Source organism: Cyrtonyx montezumae, unplaced genomic scaffold (genome assembly GCF_038088225.1).
Source record: "Cyrtonyx montezumae isolate F1298 unplaced genomic scaffold, pur_monq_1.0 scaffold_2, whole genome shotgun sequence".
NCBI lineage: Eukaryota > Metazoa > Chordata > Aves > Galliformes > Odontophoridae > Cyrtonyx > Cyrtonyx montezumae.
Genome location: NW_027071936.1, coordinates 15,344,826 through 15,368,648, shown reverse-complemented (window position 1 = coordinate 15,368,648; position 23,823 = coordinate 15,344,826). Strand labels below are relative to the sequence as shown.

Genomic DNA, 23,823 nt, shown 5'->3' with positions numbered 1-23,823 from the left:
ATAATCTTTCAAGCAAAAGCTAAACTAATTATGCAGGCTGTTACACTATGACAGGTACTACAACAAAACTATTACTGAAATACACACTTGTTTTTTCTGATAATAAACCACGCTTCCCTTGGAAAAAAACCCTGTGTCTGTCACAACGAAGTCTTCCTGAAAGGAAGAATCTAGTACGAGGTAAGTGAAGGCTTTAGAGCTTGTATTCGACTGGAGTAATTGTAGCACAGCCTAGTGAAGAAAGCTATGGTCTGTGCTGGGTAAGTTTGGAGACAATGAAACCTCCTAGATATCAAGATTTCCCTCTCCCCCCCCAAAAAAAGCCACATGCCTCACTTGCAAAATTAGAGTCAATGGGCTGATGTCTTCATAAACTAACCAAGAAACTTGTCTATCTTCAGCCAGAAAATGTTTAATTGATACACAATACTATTTTGGTGATACTTAACAGAAAGAAAACTGGAAACACGTAAATCAAATTCAAGAGTAGATCAGAATACAATAGCGCAATCAAACTGTCTGATCATCTATAACGAAGGACAGAAGGACTCCCTAGTTACAAGTGAATTCTGTCACTTCCAGTTATGTTTCACTTCTCTGTTTAAGTATCATGCTTCGGATGCTCAACATTGCTACGGAACAGTAGGTTACAGCAGCCCACGGGGAAAAAAAGACATGTTACCTACCAGATATGATGACTTTCAAAACATAGTAAGACTGATGGGGTAGTTGCTTTCCAGCTGGCCCATATTTTGCAGTGTATTAATCAGAAGAATACCTACTACAGTCAAAGTCAATCCTGTCATAACATGCTGAAGCAGAACAAAACACGTCATAGTTTGGTATCACAATCACATGCACCTTGGATAAATCAGCAAAATACAATCAGAAAAGTACAACAGTATTATACAATATATTAAATTTTAACACGTTTCTAACAGTGACTCATACTAAACCAAGAGATAGCTTTCACAGGTGCCAGTGCAGCTTGCTAGAACATAAGATGCTTCTGCACATGCACTGCTCCTCATCTGCTTTGCTTTTCAAGTTCATTCATCAGTGAACATTTCCTAATACGAGCATCCAAAACCACTCAGGTAGTAATCAGCCAGAACTAGTTCTATTTTTAGAAACTTATTTGAATATCACCTATTTGAATTGTTAATGACAAACTCATTAGCTAACAGCTTCTGTACTACATTCATCTTTATTTACATGTTGACATGACGCCATCACACTCCTCTTACACTAAACACAAAAACCAATAATGCAGCATCACAAAGTTGAAGTATTTGATATGAAAGACAGTACTGTTACCTACTGAAGAATAATTCCTGATATTAATAATCCAAAGCACTTCAGAAAATGGCAAATGAGGAAAGTGAGGAGAAGAAGAGCATACACGAGATCATATAGAATTGTCACTGCTGGTGTAATGTCAGAAAACAGTTTTTACACTAACAATTGCAGAAGCCTCACTGCTAAGTTATGCGGCAAGAAAAATGCAAGTTAAAGCAAGAAGTGCCAGAATAACCCTCAAAGCACTAAGTAACAGCACAGCTACAAATACAGAATAAGATAGCAGTGACGCTGAAGAAGCAAAAACACCAATATTGAAGATATTACCAATTCACTGTTCCATTCAGGGTCATAGAATTTATTACAGCATTTTATCTTCAACAATGACCCAATTAATAAGTAGAACTACTTCCGCACTTTTCCAAAACCTATAAACTGATCAGGGTAGTAATTCTCTGCAGTAAAATAAAACTTTTCATATGCATGGTGTTTTGGTAATAGGACTTACAAACCAGGCATGGACTATTTCTGTTTGTATATGCTAATACAGACCTCAGTATCATTTCAAGATGAAGAGAAATGCTCCTTATAAAACTTAACTTCAACTACAGTATTTCTGTACAGTTTCTCCTCTTCACGTTGTGCCAGCACCTTATTGTTCGTTTGTTGGCAGTAAGTAATGAATGTTTTAGTTAAGCTTCATTAACGCTTTTAATGTACGTATTTCTTAACAACACCACGCTTTCATAACTACTGTACCAGATGTGTCCAGAAACAGTGAGAAAATCTTCCTGAAGGAATTTTCATCATCTATTACACCACCATGCGGGTGGTCAACCACTAAAACATCCCTCATTCAAGTTCAGTTGGATCCCTTGTTGTCAATTGACACTGTAGCACAGATCTGTAGGACTGTTTGCAGGAAGGTATTCGGTAGCATGAGAAGTTCTCTCTGAGCACACGGAGTGGGCCATCGTGCTTCCCTAAGACCTGGCACATCTGAGAGCATTCTGCCTATCAGGAATCACCCAAAACCAAGTTACTCCTGTGCAAATCTGAGCAGACAGAAGGAGGTGCCAACCCCTTCACACTCAGTAGTACTCACGTGCTCAGGTGTGCTAATTCAAGACACTGATCTGACCTAACAGTGAATATTAACACTTTTCTTCTGGGCTAGTGAGACGAGTAAACTTGATAGAACATCAGACAAGCTCCACAGAGAAAAGGTATGACCTGTATTTAACAACCTTGTTTGAGAAAAAGAACAAAGTAGTATCCACAACCACTATATGGGTGGTCTCCTGGAGTCAGGACATGAAGGTAATAATAAGCAGCTTTGAGAACTAGTGGACACAATCTTATACATTGCAACTCCACAGCACAGGTCATTTGGCAAGCAAACAACAGTGGAACAGTTAATAAAATATATTGTACCAAGGTACCAGACCAGATGCAAGTCTCTTAACAGCTAAAATATTTGTGTGAAAATGTATTTCACTGAACAACTCAAATATTGGCATTCAACTCAAAAACTAAACAATACCATTTGTAATTTGTGCTTAAAACCAGCCAGGTAGAACCTGTGCCTACTCTCTACTGTAGGGGCCCTTGCAGCCCTGCAGTTTGACATTACTGAAAGTGACTCATCCCACAGCAGGGATGAGTACACAAAATAAGTCTGTAGTGGGAGATAACTGCTATTTTCACAGTAAAAATTAACAGATCTGGCTAGAGGCAATTCGGACTTGTGAGCCACTAAACTTATTACTTATCATTGAAATCCATCTCCACCTGAACGTGAATCATGCAAATGCAGAACTTGGATGCTAATGTTTCAATACACATATTTCTTTTCTCCACCTCTTCCTCAACACATTTAATATTCAGTGTCAACGCAGTTGAAGCTCAATTTGCACTGGACATAGACAATAAGTTTATGTACCTTCAGCTGGTCATCTGCAAAAACAATCAAATTTCTATTCTTTCCAAAAGTCACAGAAGCAGAAATAAGTACTTTTCCCCTTGAACCTAGAGGTCTTCCAATTTATAAAGATAACACAGTACATGAAATGAAGGTACTCGTTTGCTTTGAGCACAAGGGATGGATCGTCTCAAAAAGAGCATCCTGTCACTTTTTGTTACACGAAGGTAACAGGAGAAGGTTTCATCAGGTACCTACCTGTACTTAACAAATTTTGAATACAGTCCTTGAACAGAAACCTTCAACACATCACACAATTTCATTAACAAGTCCGTATCATCTCAGTAAGTCACCTCTTTAGTCAGACTGTGCTGTCATCTTATTTCGTACACCACTAAGAACAAAGAAAAATACTTAAGAGGAATGAGGCGTGCACATGATGAGGTGATCCAAATTTTACATCTGACACTACTAAAATTTAAACAGCTACAAAGTTGTTAGGAAAAAAAAACCTCACACTGCAAATGCGATGTTTTCCACATACTTTCCAACTTCCCTCTTTCATCACAATGACTAGGACACGGTATCATACACCGGCACAAGAAAGGCTAAGAATGAATATGTCCACAGAAGACTTTATAAGCATTTAGAGAAGTTGTTCATATTTTGGGCCACGCTGGCTTCTATGTTAGTAACACAAAAAGAAATCTGATGAACCAATTCCCATCTGCAAAACCTGAAAACCAAATACTGTCACTGCACAGGCATAAAAGTGATTGCATGTTGTACCAATTAATATTAATGCTTTCTTCCCATAATTATTAAACTATCATCCCTTAAGACCTAGTAACAGTTGACTGAATAGCTGTCAACAGAAGAGAGATAAAGCATTTGGAGCAAACATGCTATATAAACATCTTACTCCTATACTCATGGGCTTACAGGATATTAGACTACGGCTGGAGCTCAAAGATGCTTCTGTCGTGCATAGGGAATGAAGTTAAGGATGGGTGCTTCTAAAAATATTAAGATAAATATGTATAACTTAAATATTGATTAGTAGATACATTATCTGTTGGCAGCCTTACACTAATAGCATTAAGTTTTCCTAGCAGACATTAAACTGCTTTAAGATTTCCCTTTCAGTAGCTTCATGGTTTTAGCACAACAGCACATAAAGTAACTGAAACTGTTTTTAATGACCACCTGAAGCAGTTAACAAAATTAATACCATTGCTTTATTCTTAAAAGCAAGATTATTAACTAACCATATTGTGCAACTCAGAGATCGATTATTCAAGGAATTAACTGGGCAGGAAGGAAAGAATATATCCACACGTGCAAAAAATATAATAGCATCTTAAAACTTAAAATGTCAGAAGATGAATTCAGATTCTGAATTCATTTTAAGATGTGTATTTTGGATCTTTACCAAAAACAGCCCGTTAATTTCTCTGTTCACAGAGCACTAAGTAATGAGCGCAAAATCTGTTTGCAAACATAAATACAATGAAGCAGTTCTTAATTAGTATATGCAAATCTAAGTTCAGAACATTGCTTATTATCTACGTTTAAAATTATGACTTCTATTTATACAAATTTAGAGATTATATTCTGTGTAATTAGGTGTAAATTTTAAAGATATGCATTAATCTCAATTTGCTTTTGCAAATTGGATTAATTGGCACACAAGTAAAGATTAATTGTGAACCACACTTGCTCAAGTAACAGTCTAAATGAAATCAATCACTTTTTTGTGCATGCGGAGGGGTGAAAGAAAGGAAACAACATACTTCAATACCATTTTTGAAACGTCTCGAGTAAAGTAAAGCACAAACCATGCTTCTGCAAAACACACTACAACACATGTAGGCTTGCGATGGATGCACGTGCTCTGTGGGAGTGCTAATGATCTGCACTAATCAGGATCCCCAAGATTAATGTGCTAATACATGAAACAACTGAGAAAACGAGCCAAGATATACTTTTCCCTGCCTCATAATCCACACCATGACTTTTTACGTATTGCACTTTGCTATACTAAGTTGGAGGTGATGAGAAACTAATCAGTTATACCACAAAGGCAATAAACAGCCAAACAGAGCAAGATAACTAGCTTCTGAAGGAAGCTATAAGGAATAACAAACTACAAAAACACCTATCTAACTCATTTTACATTCTTTGACTGACCAATATAATATGTGGACATAAAACTCCACAGAAGGCTAACAAGACATAATTCAAGCAATTTCTGAACTCACAGAGTTTAATTAAAAGAAGCAATTTCTGTCCACCTAGCACTTGTAAATAGTTTTTAGTACACTCATGATACATAGGCAGTGATATAATGTCCTACAATGAAAAAGTTATGCTATCCTATTTATACCATACAAATGAATGAACAACACATGCCATTCCAGATCTTATTATGGAAAAAAAAACTGATAGGTCCTAACTCTGAAACCTTTAACAGCAGCCTACTTGCACCTTTCAATGGCAAAACAGACTTCTATGCTCACAGTGTGGAAAACCTCTCCCAGACAAATTCAATGGAAAATACTTTCTAAGACACAACTTCAGACATTCATAGTAAGTGACATGGCAATAGATAATAACTAGCAAAATTTGTTTTTAAGCATATTTTATGTACAAAACATTCACATTGGAAAATGACCATTTCACTAAAGGAAAATATGGGGAAAAAACAAGAACAAGCAAAAATCCCATAAACCAACAATCAACAACTGAAACTATTTCTAATTAATCTAAAAAAAACCCCAACAACCTATCAAGACCTCACACTGACATCATCCATGTCTGAAATATCTGCCAAGGCATTAAAAATTCAACAGTTACCTTGATTGGCAACTACAAAATATATTTAGGACCCTGGAGAACATTAACTGCTGCTGGAACTTAAACACTTGTTTGTATTTGGAAAAGTGCAGCACAAAACCTAATATATTAGGCACCTCCTATTCAGTGATACATGTTTTAACAAAATCTTCATCACTAATATGGATTTGTGCACCCACATGACTAGTCAACAAAAAAAAGGCAGCAATGATTGAGTTCAGAAATCAGTTTCATTATTTTCATATATTCTGTTCAAGAATTCTTTTCATGTTGTTGAAGGGTGGTCAGATGTACAACACTCATTTCGTGCAACCTTTGACTTGACTGGAGGAAGTTAAACTCCAAATGAGCACACTGTGTGCGACATTAAGCTACTGAAGTTAATGTCTGCTGCAACAAGTAACAACCCTTCTGAGAAGACAGCATTATTAAAACATATGGTAATAAGCACCTCGGATATTTTACATTCGAATTATATTAGCATTTATGAATCTTCAGTACTACATGCTGTAATTTGAGTTGTTTCATTTACAGAACGTTATGAAATAATAGTCCTTGCCTAGATACTATCATGATGTAACAAGAGGTGGCATTTACCCTCTTCTTCTAACTAGAGGCATCATAAATAAATTAGAAAAAGGAGAGTTCATAAGCACAGCTATTACTTAACCTAAAAAAGATAAGCTGTTACTAGACAGTTCCTACGTCACAAATGTAGCTTCCTCTGAAACTAAGCAGATATCAGAACAACTATCCAACATCATCGGAGTGCTTCTTTTACAATGCTATAAATACCATTTGATCAACAACACTGGAAAGCACCAATTCACTTATGAGACAAACAAATTTAAGTAACTGAAGACTGCATGAGCTATTTAGTTTTTTTCCCTCCTAACACAAGGATTTTTAAATAAAAGTTGAACATAATAGAATCACAGAACCCTAAGATTTGAAAGAGATCTTTAATAATTATCTAATCCATCTCCCCTGCAATGAGCAGGGACATGATGTACAGTGAGATCAAGTTGCAATGGTCTTTTACTTGTGTATTTTTTCCTAACTGGAAATTCTATTTTAAACCACAAAGTTATAATTCTTGACTTCACTGATACCATTTGAACTCATACTCTTAAGTAACTGCTTCTGCATTTCCAACATTGTTATACTCTCCGTCCCAGCATCGAATTTCATTGATAGGAAAGATTAAATGCACATACAGAACATGCTGCATGTTGGGAAGACAATTTTTCAAATCAAGCACCAAAGACACATGGAAACAGATATACTGACAGCAGAAATACCTCAGTTCTTTAAAAAGAAATATTAGAAATAAAGGAAGAAAAAGGAGACTGGAGAAGCAGAGAATTGTAAGCAGGCAAACAAGGCACATCTACAAGAATAGGGAGTGATAGCATTCTAAGAGCGCTTCAAGAAGAAACAGAATAAATATGGGGAAACAAACTTGAAACATTTTAGAGCCATAAAACCTGCTCCTCTTCCTCATATCATCCTCCCTCCATCCTTCATTAAAGGAATTAAAGTTTCTGGCACGCACAAGACCTTTTCAAAAAATTTTTTTTAACTCCTAACGACCAATCCAGAACTGGTAGAAGTTTAAGAGAGAACAACTGTCACGTGTAGTGGGATATTTCCCTACCAGTTGTTTTAGACATCCTATCTTATACATGGATTTAGGTAAGTATAGGTTTACAAAATAACATTATAGATTCCTGTTCTGGTTTTATTCACTAGTCCTGGCAGTGTGCCTAAAAAAAAAACCAACAAAACAAAACATCAAATTGTAACTTTGAAAGGAAACCTTAATACTAAGAAAATGCTAAGACATTTCGCGTTCTAATGGCTTGTCATAATGCCTTCAGGATAGTTCCGTGCAACCCTGAACATGGAGGCTGAATTAGGGTGCTCAAATTTACTTGATTTTCAATCAAAACAGAGGTTGCTCTGGCTATAGATACTGAACTGTATGCTGTAAATATTTTTGCAGAAGCTTTCTCTGACTCTAATGGCTAAGAAAATCTAATGCAGCTGCATGCCTCCCCTGGGTGTGAACTCCCTAGACAACAAAATGGTTTTACAAACCTTAAGTTACTGACCTTTCAAAAAGACTTATGTGAAACCATGAAAGCCATGAAAAATCTTCAGTGCATACTTCTATTGTCTTTCAGTAACATACTTGAACTAAAAGAGTAAGCTGTGTATTTTAGAAGCACATGGCCAAAAGTTACTGAACAGTTTTAATATCCACACAGAAATACAGGTACTAATAATAGATTATGAAAACTAAAGCAGAGCACTAAATCATTTGCACGCAAAGGATAAGAAGAAAGCAAAGTTGCTGATTCCAATACAAAAGAGATGCCAAGCTGAAATTAGTGTCTCTATGAGAAAAAAAGCTGCCCAATACCATGAAAATATTACATCTTCCTTCTAACAGTAACTCCCCTAGAGTCCTAAAATTCAGTTCTAAGAAATGTATGCATGTCCGCGTGCAATAACAAGGACAGTGAAATGTATACTCAAGTGCACAAGGCAGCATTACAAAAGAACACACTATCAGTGACTTCTCTGTACACTCTGGTTTACTGTCCTAAGGTCTTCCATCAGTATATGACACAACAAACATAAAAAGCATTCTGTTTAGCTAAAACAGTAGCAATATCTACCAAAAACTTAATACATTATCAAATACAAGGTACTGCAAAAGACTACTGAAAAGTAAGCCTAGTGGTGGAGTAAAAACGTTTCCGTAGATGCCTTAAAGAATTTGTAGTGTTATAAATTAAATTCTGCACATACAAGGTGAACTGAAAGGAGCTGTTCCACAGTCAGTCCAGGGCCTATGTTGACATCACACTGCAAATACCTCTTGACACTCACCAACTAAAAACTGCTATTAATGGTTTTAAGAATACTTAAGTAAGAGAATTTGTTACCTGATATGGAAAAAAAAACACCTTCTAAACATTTAAAAAGATACCTAAACTGACCCTACAATCCACAGAACTCAAAATAGCCGTATTTTCTTTTTACAGGTTTTCATCACTCTTAACTATGGGAAAACCATCCCTTAATACTCCTGAGGAATTATACCAATATGGAGAGTTTGCATTTAATGTCTTCTCCCTCTTCCCTTCCACTTAAAAATAAAAACTAAGAATACCAAGGTAAAAGTGCTACTTGATCTTTTTTGTTACTGTTTAGATTTTAGAAGCATGCTTCATAGGTGATAAAAATGATGTTTTATAGAAACGAAAAAGTAGGAACCAAATGGGACCGTAATGTGGAGAAAGAATAAAAATAATACAGTGGGATAAAAGAAAATGAGCAAAGCAAAGGAACAACTGCAAGGGAAAATAACGAGCCAGAACAAAAATCTCACGACTAACAGAATTTGCAAGAATTCTCAACAGCAATAGGAAATTGCAGACATGGCCACAGGAAACTAGAGAAAGACTAAGAGCTAGGTTTTAGGAGCAGAGTCAGCCAACTCATTCCTTTCCTCCTTGCTTAAATGAGTACAGAAAGCTTTTTGATTTAAGCATTTGGTATTTTCTTTTGGCAATATATCTAACGTGTCTGTAATGGCCAATTAATCTGCTTCGACATACTTATAATGGCAGTGAACTACTGAAAAAGGCCATAATAAAAAAACCCCAAACGCTGGATACTGGTGTCATTATCACTATAGGTAATGTGAACAGCATTAAACTTCTATCAGTAACAGAAATTAATTCAACTAAAAACACAGCAAAAAATATAATCAAATATTTTACTAATTGACACAAATGTGGACATAGAATCTCAGAGAGAAACTCGTTCCAAACAGGTCTATTGGCAATTATCAGTCTTCAGATTTTAAAATGCCTTACGTAAACGGGTGATTCACCAGAGACATCATGCCAGAATTGTTTTCATTTACATTCCTATAAGTGGGCAGTATTCAATAAGAGCATTGAGCAATGAAGACCTTCAGAACCTAGCTCGATTTCTCTTCGTGGATATTTGCTGCAAAAGAAAATATTAAAAAAATAGAAAATACTATTGATATATTCTGCTTGGTTTATAAAGGCTTTGCTTTCCTCTTTGTTCTCATTTTGTATTTCACTTCAATTTCCACAATGTCTTGCCAGCCAAATAAGTCAAATAATTTTCTCAGAGCCCAACAATGAAGAAATACTTAGAGACTTCGCTATTCAGGTTAGTGATGAATTCACACCTGTTATCAGGAAAAAGCAATACCGTTATAAAAAGCAAGTTGAAATTATACTCTTATCAGTACAAGAAATACTGTATGTATACAAATTACATTCAGTTTTCTGTTAGACACCGTTACTAGTATTTTGCAAAGTAACCATTCCTCACAGACTAAATTGCTAAGGCTCAACAGATATCTCTGAAATAGCTGCCTTAGAATTTTTTGCCCCAAGCTGGAAACTAGACTTGGCCTGCTGTTTAGCTGCTACTTAGTTTATGTCAAGCTTACACATTTTTAAGCGTTACACAGATTTAACTGAGAAAGCCATGAAAACTTATCACAAAAAATTAAAAATATACCACAGGGTCAAAGAACACATGGTCATACTGCAGAACATATTTTCCAGAATATTAAATCACACAGTAGTAGGGGTTGGAAGGGAAATTCAAGTCCAACCCCCCCTGCCCAAGCAGCTCCCTAGCCCAGGTTGCACAGGTAGGCGTCCACGTGGGTCTGGAACGTCTCCAGAGAAGGAGACTCCAGCACCTCTGTGTGCAGCTGTGCCACTGCTCCGTCACTGCACTGTGAAGAAGCTCCCACACACGTTTGTGTGGAACTTCCTATGCTTCAGGTTGTGGCCACTTCCCCTCGCCCTATCATCACACACTGCAAAGAAGAATCCAACCTCGTCCTTTTACCTCCCATTCCCTACATATTCATATACACGGATCAGATCCCCTCTGAATCTTCTTTTTTCAAGGCTGAACAGACCCATGTCTCTCAGCCTTTCCTTACAAGAGGTGTCCCATGCCCTTTATCATCTTTGCAGCCCTCCAATGGACTCTTTCCAGGAGATCCCTGTCTCTTATGTACTGGGAGCCCAGAACTGGTCACAATACCCCAGATGAGGCCTCACAAAGGGCATTTTTTTCTTCATTTAGGAGCACTCAAAACTAACTTGATGGTACTGCTGCTGTTAACCATCTTTATAAAATGAAATAATAGCTTTGTGTTGGGTACTTACATGAGTGAATTAAATCTATATTGGGTAATGATGTATGCATTCACTCAGCATGTCGGCCACCCTCCTCTTAATGCTCCCCACAGTTCCATTGGCCTTCTTGGTTACCAGGGTGGCCACACAGCCAGCCTGTCATCCACGAAGAAACCCAGGTCCCTCTCCTCAGAGCTCCTCTCTCACAGATCATTCCCCAGCCTATACGGGTGCATGCGGTTATTCCTCCCTAGGTGTAAGACTCTACACCTGCTCATTTTAAACTCTGCTTTCTCCCCAACTCTCCAGCCTTTCCAGGTCTCACTGACTGGCAGCAATGCCTACCAGCACATCAGCCATTCCTCCCAGCTTGGAATCATCAGCAGACTTTCTGAGGGTTGCTGGAAATGCACTAAGTCAAGAAATCCTGTTAAAGCAAAGATCTCAGTGATAGCAGCAATATTATTAATTATAACAATAATAGGGGCACGCCCCCTACTGACAAGAGAGAGAATGCACAAGTTGGTGAAATTCACTCAATTATGCTCCCCTGGCATTTGCTCATGGGTGAAGCAATCACCAATGATTCACCACTGGTGAAGCCTCAGGCTCACAATCATCTGAACACAGCTGTTATGACACATTTACACATAAGGTCCATTTCCAGCTCCGGTTCCAAGCTGTCGTTGTTTTGAGTAACTTGTACTTTTATGGAGTGAAATGTCAGAGACCACCACAGTCACTGAAAAAGCAAAGTCACAAATTCTATATAAAGAACAGGAAGACTCAAAACAACTTACTGCACAGCCCTGCCTTGAGTTGACATTACACTCTCAACAGTTGCAGAGTTCTGTTAAAAATATTACCTGTGCTTTCATCTCATTATATATATATAGATTTGCAATTCAGAGAGCTTTCTGCATAGCAACCACACGCTTACTTTGTCCACTACAAATACCTGACCTCGTTTCTTTTTTTATATAAACACTAAGTATAACAAAACAACATAAGTATGTATGAAACAGTCTTCATTAGACAATTAATTCTGGTTACCACCTGTTTCTCCATTAAGAAGCTTCTGGCAATTAAAAAGAAAAAAAAACCTTGAGACAGCAAGAATATGACCAAATACTGAACAAATTCTGAACCGTCAACTGTCCACTGCAAGTCTCACTTTTTGCTTCTTTTTCTGGAATTATGTGAGGGTTTTTTTCAGGGTTTTTGGGTCCCATCAAAGTACACAGAGTATTAAAGTCAACTCCACTGGAGCCAGAAAAGTTCCACTTTCATACTGAAAGGATCTTCTCGTAAACCTGCACTCTAATCAGGGAAAACTGTCTGGCTTCATTTTTTCTTTCAATTTGGCCTCATAATCATCATTTCTCCTCTATCATTTAATAAACTGGAAGAATAAATACAGATGTACTTAGACACACATACGTATTAAATGTACACTTTAAATGTACATGGGAAAGTTCCCATCTTTGATGTGCAAACTCATACTTTTTAACATCTTTAGGTACAATGATAGTACTAGCTCTCCACAACCATCATTCCTCCTTAAGCAGTCACGCTTTGCCCTTGTTCACTTAAAACCATAATGTTTTGTTAGTGAAGACATTGGATTTCATCCCCAAATATTAGTATGCATACATCATTACCCAATATAGATCTAATTCACTCACTTAAGTACCCAAACACAAAGCTATTATTTAATTTTATAAAGATGGTTAACATCAGCAGCACCATCAAGTTAGTTTTGAGCGCTCCAAAATGAATTAAAAAAATGAAGAAAAATTTCCCTGGAAGTCATGAACTTAATAGTAGATGTAAGGTGTAACATCCTATATACAATTGCTGCGTAGCAACTTCAGCATCACTTGTACACATATGCAGAATACATTTTCCTAAGTATTTTATGCAGTGCTTTTGCTGGTAACCAGATTTTTTTCTCCTTTCATGGTGAGCATCCAGACTTGGTTTTCAATATTATGCCTTTTCATGCATTACAAATGAAAAGCTACATTGTTCCTCTAATCTCATTTGTAATCCTTTCCCTTCACATTTCTTCTTGCTATTTTATCATCAATGCTAATGTTCTGTTGACAGTTAAGTAGTAGAAGTTCCATTACTAAAAATTAATAAATGAATTAAACACTAAACAAACACTGCCCTGAGTAGAAGGCAATAGTACCCACCTAAGGTGCAGTTCTCACCACATTTCTAGTGAGAAAACACTAGTAATAATTCAGTTATAGAAAATATATTTTCTGTTTCCATTATCTGTGTTAAACAGTATTGCTAGCTTCATCCTTCTAAATTCCTTCAGTTTTAAAAGTAAAGCATACTAAAAATACAAAAAGTATTTAGAAAGACCAAACCGTATATACATACCTGGAAGGACAGCATTTAACACTGGATAAATTTAACTCCAGAACTCAGTCACAGACGTCCTAACTATTTAATAAGTAACTAATATGTACCACCACTATGTCAAGAATCAGCCTCATCCTCAATGACTATGCTTCTTACACGACCTGTTGCCCATGTTTGTTTTTATCGACCTAAATGTCTTTCAAAGTACAGCAGAATAACTTCACACCACCGACATAGTTGTTCACATTTCCATGCTGAAATTGCTTCAAAAATTCAGCGTTTTTGTTTTAAGAACAAATCAAACAAATCAAAATTACCACAAAAAACAAAAGAAAAACCTCCACACACACTGACAAATGAAAGAACATCCAGCTAGTTTAAGAAGGATGCAACTTTGTGCATTTATTCTGCACCAAGATTCTGGAGAGCAGTCTGTCCCCCTCCCTACCTATTTTAATCTCTCTATGTTACAGATTCCTTCTCCATCTCTTAACATCTACCACAGAAGATTTTAACATGGTGTTAATTTTTTTCTTGGAAAGTAATACAAGAAAAATGCACTGGCACATCTATTAATTCAACTTCCACGTTTATCCCTCTTGTACAAATTCAAGCAGCACTTCATTCAGTCATTTGGACAGCCCTGTAGAAAAGCGCAGAAACCAAACCTAAGTTATTTAATATCTTTTGTAAACCATTAATTAGAAAAATAACATTCTAGTTTAAATAAAGAACTCCTTCGCTTGTTAAGCGTCAACACTCAGCATGAGAAACAAATATTTGACCAACACCATATCACAACATGGAATTCCAGTAAACTAGCAGTACTCAGTAACAGGACACAGGCTTCAGGCAAGAAGAGCTGTTTTTCTCGGGTGTTCCTCAAGTTGCTTTCTGAAGTATTGTCCTTATTACTAGGTATTCAGGGAAAAAAAAACAAAAAAACAAATCCTATTGTAAGTAAGAACTTCAGCATTGGTTTATGTTCTCATACTAAAGTAACTGTCCTGTCAACAATTCTTTGAGCCTCGCAATAAGCATTAGATCTGAATGCTACTACTGTAGTGATGTCTACTGTCAAATAACTGTAAAGAGAAAATCCACTCAGGATTTTCAAGGAAACCCACAAAGGAAGAGATGTTGAAAAAATAGCTGTCCATTTGAAATAATTCACAGATCAAGCAGCCTGCATGCTTAATAAACTCAGTTGACATGCTGATGGGGTCTTCCTGAAGTCTAAATACCACTTACCACAATTTTTGTCCATGCTATTAGAAAGCTTTGGAAGCAAAACAACAACCCAGAGCAATTCCTTATTGGTTCATATTATCAAGGCAAGGAAAAAGAAAGAAGCAGAAAAGTGTGTTGGAAATAGGCAATTAAAAGCCAAACCCACGCTCCCAAGTCCCAAAGTCACAGGACTTTATTCAGTTTTTCACTGAGCAACAGCCATAGCAACTCTGCAGTAGAGTGGCAGTTTCTGAAATACACTAGACATCTGAGTATTTCACGTACTGTTTCATGAGGACTTAGGAGAAACAGGTAAACTGATTATTTAAGAAGTGAAACCAGTTTTTCTTCTCATCTGAGCTCTAGAATTGTCTTATTTTTCTTCAACTTTTCTTCTTTGCCTGACTTGCACAGTAAGTTTTTTTTTCATAGCTCTCTTAATTCTCAAAACCTATTTCTTTAAGCAGCATACAGGTCTCTGTGCCAACGCATCACAATGAAAAATGCTTTCTCTATCCTCTTCCAAATAGCATTATCCTACACAGACTGAAAATATTAGCATAATAAAAATGGTGATGAAAAAAGGAAGTATGACAGAGAGCATAAGCCAGGCAATTCTATGCCGAAAGGCTTTAAAAAGGATTCTCAAGTACCCAGGAAAAGAAGGAAGAAAGGTAGCAGATGATGTTCATTATGGAAAGTCAAGTTCAAAAAGGATAAATGCACTGGTCACTTAGTTTTTCTTATGTAAATTACTTAGTTGCTACTTCACTGTGTTTTCAATTACCTTTGGTAAATATAATGACAACTGTACAATTTCACACACAAATATGTCTCAGGAAGCTTAACTGAAAGAATGCTGGAGTTGGTTGTTACGAACAAAAGAAAAAGATAGGAAGGAAGACCAGTAAATCGCAGCACCATGTTAAGTGGTACAGTAATCAGCCACAACAATGCAACATCAACTGTAAAAAATCCACTCACTTTCAACTGTTAAGAGAATTTTTAGATGATTGCTTTTATTCTCAGTTTGGATCCATTTCAGAATATCCTGTGAAACGTTAAATTTAAATTAGAATAAAATGGCTTCTGCTCGAAATTAAATCCATGAATAGTAAACAGTTGCTCAGGTTAAGTGAACCCACTAGAAGCTATGCGACTTCATCAAAATGGCACAGTACAAAGATTCCAAGTAACATCTTATCTTTGCAGAACAATTTATTTGTAGGAAACTTGTAAGCATGCTGCTGTCACAATCACTTCCTCATCTTACCTCATAAAGGTGGGTGTAGAGTATATCCCCAGGTGAAGGAAGTCAATAAGAGGAAAAGGAACACTGAAGCAACTAAGAATGGTGGCAGGGTTTGCAGTGAACCTTCCATTTTGCTTCAGATTTCTTGCTTAATCAAGACATGATCCAGCGACTATTTTTTTCCTGACAGTTTGGCACAGTCACATTCATCAAACATGATATATTTACTTGGCTCACAAGCGTCAGCGGTCTTAGCAACACCTCTTGGAAGTCGAAATACATAAAAAGGTAGGCTCCTAATGCATTCAAAAATCACAGTGCATGTTGTTAGGATTAGCTATCCCATTCCATGATAACATCAGGCAAATTATAACATCGTGAAAGACAATGAAACACCCTGCAGAAACGTCTCTTGGACCTCACATAAAAATTACAAAAATAAATATTCATCAAGTAGAACATACTCTGGAAGGCATCGATGCTGTATTCACAAATGGTGCAAACTTTTTACTACTGGAAGACAGCAAATAAAAGGTTTCAAAATTACGAGGTTTTTTTTTAAGGTTTCCAGATCTCAAAGATGGATTTTCCAATCTCAGAGACAATCATCACTGAAGTATTCCCTTACTTGTTGTGAACCACCAATAGATTAAAATGCACGCAATAAGAACAACTGAATTTTATTTCAGATAATAGCTTCACGATAACTTACTATTTATTTACCTAAATATTAATGAAAATATTGCAGCCAAAAGTCAGGTTTGACAGCTGACGATGCAAATACTACGCAGTAGATTTTACCAATAATGGTAGCTCGTAACTCATTTAATATACATTAGCATTTAATTAAATCCATAAATGAAGAGTGTCCAAATGTTTTTTAATTTAATAATGATGGAACCAATTTGAGGCTGATAGGTTTGCAAACTAAGCCTTCTGAACATGGAGAACTCCACAGGGCCTTTAAAAGAGAAAAAAGAAAAAAAGAAAAAAATGAAAAAAATGGAATGAAATCTTAAAAGATACATGGTTTGATGGTAATACAGAGTCATATAAAAAATGTTCATTTCGGCAGATATGCAGGCAGTATCTAATAATAAAGCTTCTTTCACACTAATCAACAACGTAATGGAATTAAGTGACTACATACAAAAATGGAAATACAGCTCCTCAGCTTGTACATAATGGTTCTAGTAATTTATTACAGGTGCCATCTTTGTACAGGAAAAAGGTCACCAGAATGAGACAGATCATGCTAATAGAGGGAAACTACATACAGAATACACACAACAAGAAGATATTTCCTCACTGTGAGGAAATCAAGTAGATCAAGCTGCACTGAGAAGCACTCCAAATAGACGCATTTGCATATGAAAAACACAAGTTGCTTAAACTACCTTGTTTTATAATACAGTAGTTACCACAGCTAATTCTTCAACTTTGCTTATCTGTCCTTTCTTCAAATTGAGTCTATATTCATTTATTTATATAAGTGATAACATGTGTGTGAGTGTGTGTATATATGTTTATCTGTATTATGGAAATATGCTCCAAATTACAAAATCTATGCTGGAAAACTTCTATTAAGTTGAAACTTATTTAATAAATAGTCAATTCATTTACTTTTTCATAATACACTGAATTTTGAAATCTACTTTCTGTTAGTAAATTACCTTTTATTTTGATAACTCATTTGCAAAGGAACCAAACCAAAAAGATTTCAGTGCTGTTAAGATTCCCAAACCCATCTGTAGCATTACAGTCAAGATAAACACAGGGACTCAGTGGCATGCATGAACAGAATTAGTGAAGTATCATTCCAAGACAAAAATATATTTTAAAAACTCAAGCAAAAGTTAATGAAATGTAATATCTGTTAGTAGCACATGTAAAAGCAGATGCATGCTAAAAGTATGCTATTATTTCTAGGGACAACTGCTTATTTAGTTAATAGTTACAGGTGTGATAAACTGCCTCGCGGCACCTTCACAGTAGAAACAATGCAACTGTGGCGTGATGAAAACAGAATAAAATTCTGTTCAGTCACGCTCACTAAAAAGTATTACATGAAGGAAAAAAAAGACAAAATGTCCAGAAAGACAGAATCATACACTTAAGTGAAGAACTTGCAGAGTACTCCACAAAGAAGGCAGTGACCATACTAAAGCAGACAAAGATGTAAATTAAATAATTAGTATGAATGAACTGTAATAACTAAATCTCCACCTTATGCCCTTTCTTCCATACCCTGAGATAGCTCAAAATAAGAACAGAATGAATACTGACCACACTTACTGTCACTAATGCCTTATATTTGACTGGAATTTGAAACCAAGATAACAGCATTACTGCCGACATGAAGACAGAATAAGCTTATGACATGACATAGAAATACAGAGTGAGTAGGAAGATGAGCAAGTAGAAAGGTAAGAAAAACACATTGCAATTAGAGACTGACTTATAGAAAGATTATATTTTAAAAGATGTGGACACTGCAGTATTAAACTGATTTTGGTCCACAAAGAAACTCCACTGTTGTATAAAAGCTGTATTTTACTACAATTATTTAAACTGGCAGCTAGTAGCCAAGTAGCACTCTACAAATCAAAACTGAAGACTATTCATACTAATTGAGCACCACTACAGAACATAAAATAAAGTGATTAATTGAAGCCTGTCTCATTTCCCCATTGCAACTCCCAGCTTCTTTCCCAGAACCCAGTTTACTTTCTAAGCTCATTTATGTTGCAAACTTTACAAAAATCAAACAGCAAATACCTAGTGTTTTAGTGGTTAGTAAAACACAGCAGGGTGTTATTGGTGGCAAAAGGCATTCTAACAAACTGAATCATACTGCAGACTTAAACGTATTTCATTAAACTAGAAAGCTTTTGTTAGTTAGCATTTTCTTCCCCCACCTTCCTAAAGCAGAGGACATAATGTACTGCAGTCCCTTACAGTAAAACCATGAGCCCTGGCTGCCAGGGGGGAGAAGGAGGACTGGGAGGAAGCAGAAACAGAGCATCCTGTTCTACAACTGTTATTCCCTCCTCTGTAAACACAGAGGTTCCACAGACAGCAGCGGCGAAGACTTGAGAGTGAAAAGCACAAGGTTATGTAGAAAAACATACAAATCTATCTCATAAATATATTAGCATGGACACACTAATTTTTAATCTGCATGGTAGTACAGGTGTTTGGAGTCTGTCCCTAGATAAGAATCACCCAACATTGTTGTAAACACAACACTGGTAGCCAACAAGGAAAGATAATTATGGCATGCAGCTACATAAATCAAACAGTTAAGCTGATCAGGAACAATAACACAAATATCAGTCTATAGAAGTCCTAGCAAAACAATGTGATCAGTAAAAAGGAGAGGGCAGACATTAAATGAGGAACGAGTAAAGTAGGAGAACAAAAACACAGAACAGCAGTTCAGAGTTCTGAAATCAACCTTATCAGCAACAAAGAAAACAGAGAGAGCACACTGTAGAAATCATACTAACTTCCGGACCAGGTAGAAGAAAATTTTGGACAAACTTCACATCCAAAGACTAAGCAACACTGAATTGGAAGCCTTTCAGTACGAGAATTATACTGTGATTGTTTGATTCTGCTTTCAAGACACATTCTAACAAAAGCTCAGCTGCAATGGCACATGCTTACGCACTTGCATGTTTCCAGCATGAATCAGAGGACGACCTACCTTAGCTGGAGTTGTATCACTTAACCTTACGATCAGAAACAACGCAAGTTCTATCTACTTATCTCCTATTCTATTAACTTGGTTGACACATGAATTCTTCATATCTCAATATAATAAGGCTGTGGAGAAACAGGAAGGTGAAGGAGGTAAAAATCGGCAGTGGTTATTTAAGACATCCCTCGCTTATCAGCCTCTTGCACATATGGCTCATTCGGCAAGACCCCAAACATCTTTTAAACCATTCTTAGTAAGCGTAACTGAAGACTGTAATTCTAGGTGGAGATACCTTGACTTTGAGAAGAAAACAAGCAGCTTTCTAAGAAACCTGCATTACTTTCCAATGTCTTCTCTCAGTATGCATGGCAGTTGGCCTGCCAATCGACTTTCAGAGTAGTCAAGTAGTAAAGCCATCATGTTAATCACACCAGGACACTTCACATCTTTGAAGGCTTTTGGCTCCCTCATAAAGTTTTGACATTTCAACTTCCAAGTTGTAAATCCTATCAGATTGTCTTTGTAAAGAAAACAGATGAAGCATAAAGATTCATTTGAATAAGAAACCTTGCGTGTAACATCACTGCTACCTACTTGCACTTCTACATGCTTGCTAATAGCACACAAACAATTTAAATGAGAAAGACCTCAGTACAGTGCTTGGATGAAAACAAATGTATCAGAAGTATCATCCAAATACTTAGAGGGATTGCAGAAGATGATTACCAGGTCAAACTCTGCAGATCAACTTGAAAGCCAGAATCTGGCTCTAATTAAGATATATATCCAGTAAGCTAAAAATTCAGTCTATTCATTTCCACTCTGGTAACCTCTCAAATACTACCAAAAACATTCAAAGGGAACACTGTCTTGACTTTTTCAGAGTAGCTTAACAGACAGAATAACATTTCCTTCCTTTAAACAACGCATTTCTTTATTCTTTACCCAGCCATTCCTAGAGATAGACTAGTTTCTCTCTCTGCATTTTGGTTACTGTACACCCTAAGGATTCACTCTTCCTTTAACTCAAAGGAAGTACTTAAACTTTTGATGTCAAAAGGTACATAAATTCCACTGTTTAACTGTCTTTTTTAACTACAGAACACATAATCCAGAAGTGAAACAATGCATAGTTTTCATTTGCAGCTTAACAGTTTTCAACTCTGCCGTCTCTTCTCTTTTCATTTTAGAGTATATTGTCCCAAAAGACACCAAAAATGGCAACACAAACAAACAATATACCTTCATTTTGCTTAAGTATACTTATTTTTCTCTACAAAATATCTGACAACAAAGTATATTATTGACATTAATTAAACATAACTGCATCAGATGGAAAGGCCAAAGACAATTATAAATGTTGCAGACTATGAAAAAGTATAATGAAATAATTTTTATCAGGCATCATAAAAAATTAGAAGGAAAAATAGTAAGTAAACATTCTTCTGTTTAAAGGATATAAGTAAGACTACTCAGAATCATATACCACAGGAAAAAAATATGAATTAAGAGAAAAATTTAGTTTGTACAGGGATAGAAATTATACAAAAGACAGCAAAACCAACTCCTCCTACAGACACTAGCTTGAGGACTGCAGAAAAACTATAGTCTGTAGAGTATATTTCAGCTGAAATTTCAGATAAGTAGTTCTATGCAAGTTTCTGATGAAGCATTTACCCACCTATTCCTAGCTTGTAAAGGTATACGAAGGATTAAAGTAGGTGTCTTTTATTTTTTTGCTTGACAGCAGCATGACAGAATTACATTTTCTGCTTAACCATTCAAGTAGAGACCTTAATTAATTAACATATGTCATTAACAGAATGTGACCAAAGTGGTGAAAACCTCATCTTGCATACTCTGGTAGATGGACTATTTAACTTCACATTAGCACATACACATTTTTGCAGTTACCTATACTTACACAAATCCTGGATAAAACGATGTACTGATATCACTCGCCAGGGTTACATTTCACTTATGAGAAAACTCATATAACAGAAAAGATTATCAATTTAATTGCTATGGGGCTAAAACAGAAACACAGCTTAACTAGTTGTTACCTGTAATAGCCATCCTTTGAAGAGAAGCTACATCAACAAAGGAATGAGCAAAGATCTTTAACATTAACAGTAGGAAAAGAGTAAACACTATTTACTTGCACATTCTTTAATCTTGCACAGCTTGAATTCCCTTCATGATTATCAAAGTAACAACATATTATTCCTTCAGATTGGTTCAACTTTCTCTGTAAACTATTCCTTGTAACACAATTTTTCAAAGTAAAAGTGTAGTTGAATGTGCTGCTTCATAAAATATTTAAAACTTCCTTTTGCTCTTGCAGTATTGTACCCTATATAAGTAAACATATGATCTCAATCATTATATGGTAGAGGCATTTTACCAAGAAGGCTGAAAGAACACAGTTAAAAGCATGGATAACAGCAGCATGAAACATCACATAATTGGTTTGGGTCAGGGTAAGAAACACAACCAAATGTGTACAACACAACTGTCTAAACAAGCACAAAGTTTCTCTCATTTTTTTTTTAGAAGACTTAACAGCTACGCTCTAGGTAATAGCATACTTATTATGAATAATTAGTCCCATCATAAAGAAAAATAGCATAGTACTGATAAATAAAAAGGTTTAAGTACTTTTGAATATTATAGGATTTTCATTATCAGTAAATACACCTCAGAGTTTCTGCATGCTGATAAGCACCGTTACTAACTTACACACACCATAGAACACACAGGCTTACATTTTGCAAATGATGAACAAGAACTCAATAGAGATAGGTACATCAAATAAAATACTGATACATTTAACTTGCATAAAAATAATTGAAGGAAAACAAAAAAACTGTAAGCATTAAAAGGCATAGACAAAAATTACTTTCCCCCCCAAAGTGCCTTGCTAAAGATTATAATAAAAATAGTACTACTGGTTTGAATTAAAAAATAAAGTCCTAAAAATTAAATAGTTGACTTCAATACCTTTTTTCACTGAAGACTTTTATTTTTATATTCACAAGACTATCTGAAATACCAGAAAAACAAAACTTGAATGCTCCATTGAAAGAAAACGTGCTGAAACGAAGGTTTCAAAACCTGCTTGGATTATCATGTTTCTCTTACAAATGACAGAATAGAAACAGCGTCCAAAGCATTAAATATTGTGGCATACTTACTCTCAGATTATTTAATAAGGCTCACACAAGGAAGCAAACCTATCTCTACAATTCAACTCAACTCCACTTACCAGGATAAATTTTGACTGACGCTCTTCAGGAGCTTTAGCAATACTTGGTTTAAGTGTACTTACTCCATTATCTTCCAAAATGCAAATATTGTTCAGATAGCATATGGTGATTATAAATGAAAATGTCATTAATTTGTTAATAAACATGTAAATAACCATCAATACTGAAGAAAATTATAAACTACTAATGAATACCCTACACATTCATTTATGCTAATTATGAGCTCTTCGCACAGCATAAAATTGATGGAGTATTGGTACGCTAGCAGGTAGTTGCAATTACATTCACATGCTTAAGAAACCATCTGAGAATCAATTAACTGCAAAGGATGAACAGTGTTCCAGTAAATTCCATTAAATCAATGCACAGACACTGCAGTAGCAGAAGCAAACATCCTGATAGAACTTTGAACATCCAAAAAGATGATTAAAAAAAAGTACTGCTCAATACAGCTACTTACATCATGGCCAAAAAGTTCTGTCTGTGTGGATTTATCTGCCTGGGAAACAAGAGCCTTCTGCAAACACTGAGCCTTTTCCTGTAAAACAAATCACATAGCATAGGTCAGTCATCTCACTGGGCTTTACAGCTACAAATAACCAAGTAAGTACAAAACTCATGCACAGCCGGCTGTTCAGAAACGAATTTTACTACGACACTACTCCCCCAGAAGGGTTTACTTCCTATTATTTCCATGTATCAACTTGATC

At 36.0% G+C, this 23,823-nt stretch overlaps 1 protein-coding gene across 2 annotated transcripts in view; it reads right to left on the bottom strand.

Annotated features, from left to right (window-relative positions):
- Positions 1 to 23,823, bottom strand: part of CCSER1 (coiled-coil serine rich protein 1) — a 623,183-nt gene that overhangs the window by 211,614 nt on the left and 387,746 nt on the right. The window contains exons 9-10 of one of the 2 annotated variants that reach the window (XM_065736483.1): positions 23,574 to 23,651; positions 16,940 to 17,105 (exon numbers count right to left, since the gene is read on the bottom strand). In XM_065736483.1, coding sequence (XP_065592555.1) covers positions 17,025 to 17,105; positions 23,574 to 23,651 — 159 coding nt within the window. In that variant the 3' untranslated portion in view covers positions 16,940 to 17,024. Of the gene's footprint in view, positions 1 to 16,939; positions 17,106 to 23,573; positions 23,652 to 23,823 lie in introns of those variants that run through there. The other variant, XM_065736482.1, reaches the window with a different exon arrangement.